Genomic DNA, 6,660 nt, shown 5'->3' with positions numbered 1-6,660 from the left:
AAAGAAAATGGTTAAGAATTTGAATTATTATATGGAAACATCTGATTAAGTGGCCGTGTGGGTTGTTGCACTTTATTTATGTACTTAGTGTAAAAATGATCGATTTGAAAACCATTCATGAATAATTTGAAAATCGGATCAATCAACAACAACCTATGGGTTCCATTATAAGGATTTGACCGAGTTCACTGCAAGGGCATATAAACTTTGGCTTGCCAAAGTAAATTTAATTTTTGTTGTTGATCATTGTCATCACCACATATTTAAGTAATACATTAAATTTTTTTTATATATTTGTTAAAGATAATTATCATTGACAATTAGTGAAGAGCATAGAACTTTTTGAATCACGTTAACAATAAACTTTTGGACTAATTTTAAAACTATTTACAATAATTAATATCTATGATTAGCACTATAAACTTGAAGCGAAGGCGTAGTAACTAATTAATAGAGAACATAACATTAATCTAAGTCAACACACTAACATAAGATACGATGTAAGTGTAAATTGAAAGTCTTTGCAAGCGTTTGTCTTAGATTCCCCCTGGATGCAGCCTAAAGAGGTTGGCTGAATAACGTTGGATGATTAAAGATCGGTAAATGTTCATGGACCAAAGTTTTATATTTTACCTAAAAAATAACTCAATAAAGGCCGTCGTCAATTTTATTTAGATTGCGTTAATAACTTGTGTTTCCTTACGTCAAGAAATCTTTCAAAAAAGATTTGGTATCCTAACGCAGAAATAAGTGAAAAGTAAAAGTGAATTACACAATTAATTTAAGTTTTAATTAATTTTACATTGAAATAATTTTAAAATTCTCGGCTTATAGTAACAAACATGGGCACGCCAAATTATACATCGCAATGTACAATAATTTCTGTCAACGTCATCTGCCCACCGCCCAAAGGGAAACCAAGACAACTGTTTGGAGTTAATGTGTTATCTGTTCTATACAATACACTTTTTTTGTTAAGTTAAATCAAAGTGAGATAGGTGAAGTCTAAAACTAGGGATTCTCTCTTTTTGTAGATCTATAAAATACGTAATTACATCATCCAAGCTTTACCACGCATGCGCCCGCGTCCACGCATCGGACCGCCGGGTCCTCCTCCTCTGGGAAAGAATGGGCGCGGTCCGGGCCCAGGTCCATCGAACCCAGGACCGGGCATCCGCTGATAAGGCGGTCTAAACGGCCCAGGTCCGGGTCCGTTCCAACCCCGACCTCTGCCACGCCCGCGCTGCATGCCATCGGGACCGTTCATCGGTGGACCAGGAAAACGCTGAAAGGGCGGGAAGGGTGGTCCATAAGGGGGTCGCGGGGGCGGTGGTGCTGCACCTCCTCCCATTTGCATGGGATTCATTTGGTTCCAAGGCTGCTGCTGTTGGTGCTGGTGCTGCTGATGCTGATGATGTTGCTGCAGTTCTTGTTGCTGCTGTTCATGTTGTTGCTGTTGATCCTCGTCTTCGGTCAAAGGTGGCCCCATAAAACTGTTGTTCGTCTCCCACGGATTAATAAACTCGGATGGAGTTTCCAGCAAAACAGGTCGTGAAGGCGTCAGGGCGCCATTGGCCTCGGGATCAGCCTCTCCATTATCTTCCTTGGGTTCTACAAGGTAAATTGGGGTAATTATTTTACAGAATTAGCAAGTTAAATTAATGATTACCTCTTAGTGACTCATCTAAGTCATCATCAGACATGTCCATATCAATTACCATATCAGCGGGATCATAGCGTGCAGCGCCATCCACACGATCCGATTCAGACGAGGAGCCTGTTTGAAGGATTACATATGTGATTTGGGGTAGGAAAATAATTTACTTATACTCGCACGTACTGGCATTAGATTTAAGAGGAGAGCTGGTCTTGCTTTTGGCATAGTTATTCCCAGGGGGAGCCATAATGCCTTCATCATTGGGATTTGGGACAATGCGGTAGTCGACATCACCGCCAGTAAAGTCCTGAAACGGGGAATATGGGATATTAATAAAACACCAGACGAAGCCGAAGAAATTTTATATGCTAACAATAAAATACTTTACCTTTTCCGCTCCGCCCGGAGAGCCAGTAAGCGATATTAAATTCCTGTGATCAATGTCTACCAACTGCCTGGACTTGTCCTTGCTCAAACCCAACTTTGCCCCAAAATCGAATGCCGGCGGGAGCTGCAGGGTGCGATGGTCAACATCCTCGGCGCCCAGCGTTGCGGAATTGCTATGCAGATGCTCGTTATATTCGATGGGGGCAACCGCGGAGCTGCCCTTTCTTTCAAAGTGCGGCGGCGAATGGGGTGTTGATTGATTCGCGTACGAGGAGGAGCTTGCTCCACTACTATTTAAGCTAGAGTCCAGCGGCGTCCAGGACATGCTCATGTTCCAGGTGCTGTTGAAATCATCCGCTGATCCACTGGAGGTTCCAAGGGACGGAGGCAAGGGCGGCGGTGGCATTGGCGCCGGCGTGTACTGATTCTCCTGACCCCCACTGCCTCCTACGATTCCATTGCCACCGTAAAGATGTGATGCTGGTGGCGGGACATATTGCTCTTGGCTGCTAGAACCAAACAGGGGCGGATTGGGAGTATATTCAGCGGGACCGCCAAGACCCGGTATGGAGCTGCTGTCGGAACTGGAAATGGGCTCGGGCTTGTAGAAATTGGCACTCGGTATATAGGCCTCGTCATCCGGTCTCGAACCGATCACTTCGATGGCACTTCCCCGATCCTTCGAGTCCCGCTTGAAGTCGTTGATATCAAAGGGTAGTTTGCCACCGTCCAGATAACTTGTGAAGCCATTCAGACTACCGCCAAATAGGTTCTGTTACAAAAAATAGATGATAAATGTAAGGGAAATGTATTATTTATAGTTATTAATACCAGTGGCACATTATTTTCATCGGGCAACTGGAGATCTGCATCGCGCTCGGGTGAGGGAGCATTTACGTCCGGAGAGGGTATGGGGCTGGACAGGTTGGGTATGGTCTCGTCCAGCTTTCTTTTCACTATTTTAATGCGCGTGCCAAAACTTTTATAGGCCTGTAAAAGTAGTCATTTTATAAGATATTCTTTATTGATTAAAAGATTTGATACTTACGCTGGCCACCACCTTTACTTCTTTGCCCTGGTGTTCGTAAAACTTTTTGGCCGCTTCAATGCTGGCTAGAACGGCCTTCCGACTCTTAATCTCGTTCTGCAGGTTCTTGTTGTAGGCATTGATGAAGGCCACACACCGCTCCACCTCCTTCTCAATGTCCCCGGAGTGGCTTTTGTCCTTTAGTTGCTGTTTGATGACCTCGATCTCGAAGGTTGGCGGCTTGGGCAGCTTCTGCATGCTTTTGTCGGTGATCTCGGCCAGTTCGACGCACTCCCTCACTTTGGCTATCAGAGTGGCGTTCTGGAACTCGTCACTGACGTCGACCTGGGACTTTTTGGGCGGCGCTATGTTGAGCAGGCCGCTCAAGTCGCTAAGGTACTCCTCGTTGTAGATCTCACGCTGTTCCCAGATCTTGAAAATTCGCAGGATTTTGTCTTTGACGCGCTCGTCGCTAAAGGAAGAAAAAAAGGGATTATAAATAAGAGTTTAAATTGCTTTGTAAAGGGTAGTTTTATGTAGCATGAGATTGTTTGGAAATGATATCCCCCTATCCACGTTTTTGATTATTATTAAATCTTATTAAAAGGGGGTAATTTGATATGACGCGAGGTAGAACTTATGTTTACTTTCAAAACTTTTCTTTATCAAGTAAGATATAGATAGATATCAAACTGACAGTAATGTTTATAGGCGTGAAGATATTTACAATGAGTTATAAACAATTTTTAACAGAAAGGGTAATTTAAGCTTCGGTCTGCAAAATATTGTTATAGAATCTAAGGAATTCAGACGAATCATATGATACCAAATCGTGAGGTACCAGAAACTTGATAGAGTGAGTTAGGGTATCCTATCCGTTTCGGGATACTTACCGCACCATAGTGGTGGCTCTTTGGAGGGCCGTGGCCCAGCATTCTACGAACTCGTAGCGCTTGCGCTTGCTGTACTGGATGACATCGTTGGCTAGGTAGAACAGTACCAGGCGGTGGTCCACGCGAACTGGGAATGTTAGGGGCATCGTTAGCTTGTGAAGCGGGTTAGGCACTATAAACTCACCCCTTTTGAAGACGTTCAGCCAGCACTGGATGATCTTCTTGTGGTTCGTGCGGTGCTGCAGGCACCAGTTGGACATCTGCTGGATGCCCTCCTGCGTGTCCTTTAGCGCCTCCAGTCGCGTCTCGAACAGCTCCTCGTCGAAGGTTTCCGTCATTTTGGTCGTTCCTACTTGGCGGCTATATCCTCAGCACATTACAATTGTTTACAACGTTTTTGCCGCTGCTAATTTTCAGCGTTGTATTTTCACTTTTCTTCTTCTCCCCACACGCGCACTCCTGAATTTTTCTTTGCTCTGCTTTTCCCGCTCGACTTTTCACCAGACCCTTTACATTATTCTATTTATAAACTGATTCTGCACATTTTCCCGACCGTTTTATAACTATTTAGCGCTTGTTTGTTACATTAAAATAACAAATTCGGTTAAAAAACAGAAAAATCGTGCCCACTTTGCTAGAGATGAAACTTAATCAGATACTATAGATTTTATCTATTACAACACTGGGGTGGTGGAAGTCTGCACTAAGCGTGGTGGGTGCATTCGCTGTGTAATTATCGATATTAATCGAAGCGGCGGAAGGTTGATAGCTTAAACCGTTGGTGGAAAACTTGACTATAAAAACAGGAAACAGTTTTTTATTTAGCGAAGTCTCCATCTGCATTTAGTTAGTAAAGACTCAAACTAGGTTTTAAAATTCTCAGATTTTAAATTTCTTGATTTAAAATCTACAGCGTTGCCACTAGCAAATTAAAAGTATCCCTGCTGCCGTTTCACAATACTGGCTAGAGGTTGGTGCTACCAGATTGGGAAAATAATAACTCATATTTATGGAAGAGGAATAACATATGGCGCCTTAATTCAAAAATATTGAATGGATTTAATATATATATAAGTTTCTTGAACTCAAAACTTGACAGACGAAAACTTTCCTAACCATATCGTAGTTGTGATATATAAGCAGTAATGTAAAAGGAGATTTTGAAACCCAAAATAAATAAAAAACAAGATTAATAAGCAATAAAATTAAAATGAAAAAAAAAAATCCAAAATTTAATGTTTCGCAAATATTTAAAACATATGTAAGTATAAGTTAAGACTACAAATCTTCATGTTATACATTATTCACCAAAACTCTTTTTTGAATCCGCCCCTGATAAGCAGAGAGAGAACAAGTGAGGGGCGGCTTTTTGAGAGAGCGAAACCTATATAAGCAAGCGGCACAAGCAGAAAGATATCCTGTAAGGATTCGGACGCGAATGAATCAACATTTTTGTTTTGAATTTACCGACATTATCGTAGCTCTCGTAAATTTTGCCGGTACGTGAACGTTTGTGTTTTCTTAGCTCATTGATAACAATTTGTGTCTAAATGCGTGGGAGATTTGTTGGCTCTTGTTGTTGGTATTGCCTTAAGTTGCCGGCATATGGTGTCCTGACTAGAGATGTGCAAGTGAAAAATATTACTTGAAATAGGTTTAAAAGAAACAATAAAATCTTATAATATTTTTATGGATAAGTTAACTTACTAAGCTTTAGTTATGTTTTTACAATACTACCCAAACGAAATTGTATCTCTGAGTTTGTAGTTCAAGTAAATCTCTGATTTTCCGCTTGAGTTAGCAACAAGTGAATCATGATTCGTGCGTGAATAGACGTGTCACGTTTACACCACTTTATGCCCCACCGCCTGCGGTTGTTATGATTTCGTTGCTGTTTAATTTTATTTCGGTTGGACGAGTAAGCAACAAAAACTAATCAAAAAGTAAGGTTATTATTTCGTGGGAAAGGGGGTATAAAAGGAAAAACACTGAATATTTGTCATGGATCTGTGGGATCTCCTTACGAAAACACACACAAATAAAATCAAAGAAAATAACAGCCTGTGTCCTTGAACCTTCTGATGGCAGCTCGAATTTCATTCGATTTTCCTTACATAAATTAAAGTAAAGTATGATATTTTAGATCATTGAAGTATAATAATTTGTGAAACCTAACACATTTCAGTGTATGTTTTTTTAATACATTACACAGTTTTTGATAAAAATGTATAAAGTAGAAATTGCGATGAGCAATACAGGGGAAATATTATTACAGGTCGAACATTTGTTCCAATTGCATACTAATTTAGGCAGTCCAATATTCCCCAGCCAATACCTTGCCAACTGTCAAATGAACTAGAGCTCTGCATTTCTTGCCAGATCCTCTTCCTCGTTGCCATTAGGGCCATGTAATTATTCTGATTTCTTGGCTCAGACCCACAGACAGGACACCAATCACGGCGGCAACAGCAATAACAATGCCAAATCCCATGCTGCGCCACTGACCCAGTGCCAAGTTACGTCGGTGTCATCCCCATTTCCACTCCGATTCCATCCGGACCTTTTCCGTCCTGCTCGGTTACGGTTACGGTTCTGATTCTGGTCCTGGTCCTGGTTCTGGCCATTTGACCAGCGACGCCACACGGCCAAGGAAATGCGCCGTGGCAAGTAATTACGCCTCAATTGCTGCTCTCCCT

General features: G+C 41.8%; 1 protein-coding gene across 1 annotated transcript; it reads right to left on the bottom strand.

Moving 5' to 3' along the window:
* Positions 1-768: 768 nt before the first annotated feature.
* LOC108021308 (regulation of nuclear pre-mRNA domain-containing protein 2) lies at positions 769-4,620 on the bottom strand. The gene is made up of 8 exons (XM_017089962.4): positions 4,149-4,620; positions 3,965-4,091; positions 3,093-3,543; positions 2,876-3,034; positions 2,046-2,816; positions 1,841-1,964; positions 1,670-1,777; positions 769-1,611 (listed from the first exon to the last, which is right to left on the bottom strand). The coding sequence occupies exons 1-8, from the start codon at positions 4,300-4,302 to the stop codon at positions 1,052-1,054; spliced, it is 2,454 nt and encodes an 817-aa protein (XP_016945451.3). The 5' UTR covers positions 4,303-4,620; the 3' UTR covers positions 769-1,051.
* Positions 4,621-6,660: the final 2,040 nt, after the last annotated feature.

Source organism: Drosophila suzukii, chromosome 2L (genome assembly GCF_043229965.1).
Source record: "Drosophila suzukii chromosome 2L, CBGP_Dsuzu_IsoJpt1.0, whole genome shotgun sequence".
Classification (NCBI taxonomy): domain Eukaryota; kingdom Metazoa; phylum Arthropoda; class Insecta; order Diptera; family Drosophilidae; genus Drosophila; species Drosophila suzukii.
Note: the sequence above shows the minus strand (reverse complement) of the source record. Positions and strands in the feature narration are given on the sequence as shown.

What these genes read in the sequence shown, in the direction of transcription:
- LOC108021308 (XM_017089962.4), bottom strand. Translation starts at nt 4,302, where the DNA reads ATGACGGAAACCTTCGACGAGGAGCTGTTCGAGACGCGACTGGAGGCG. An exon ending in GCTGAACGTCTTCAAAAGGG is followed by an intron (nt 4,092 to 4,148) that starts GTGAGTTTATAG and finishes TAACATTCCCAG; the next exon opens with TTCGCGTGGACCACCGCCTG. An exon ending in AAGTAAAGGTGGTGGCCAGC is followed by an intron (nt 3,035 to 3,092) that starts GTAAGTATCAAA and finishes CTACTTTTACAG; the next exon opens with GCCTATAAAAGTTTTGGCAC.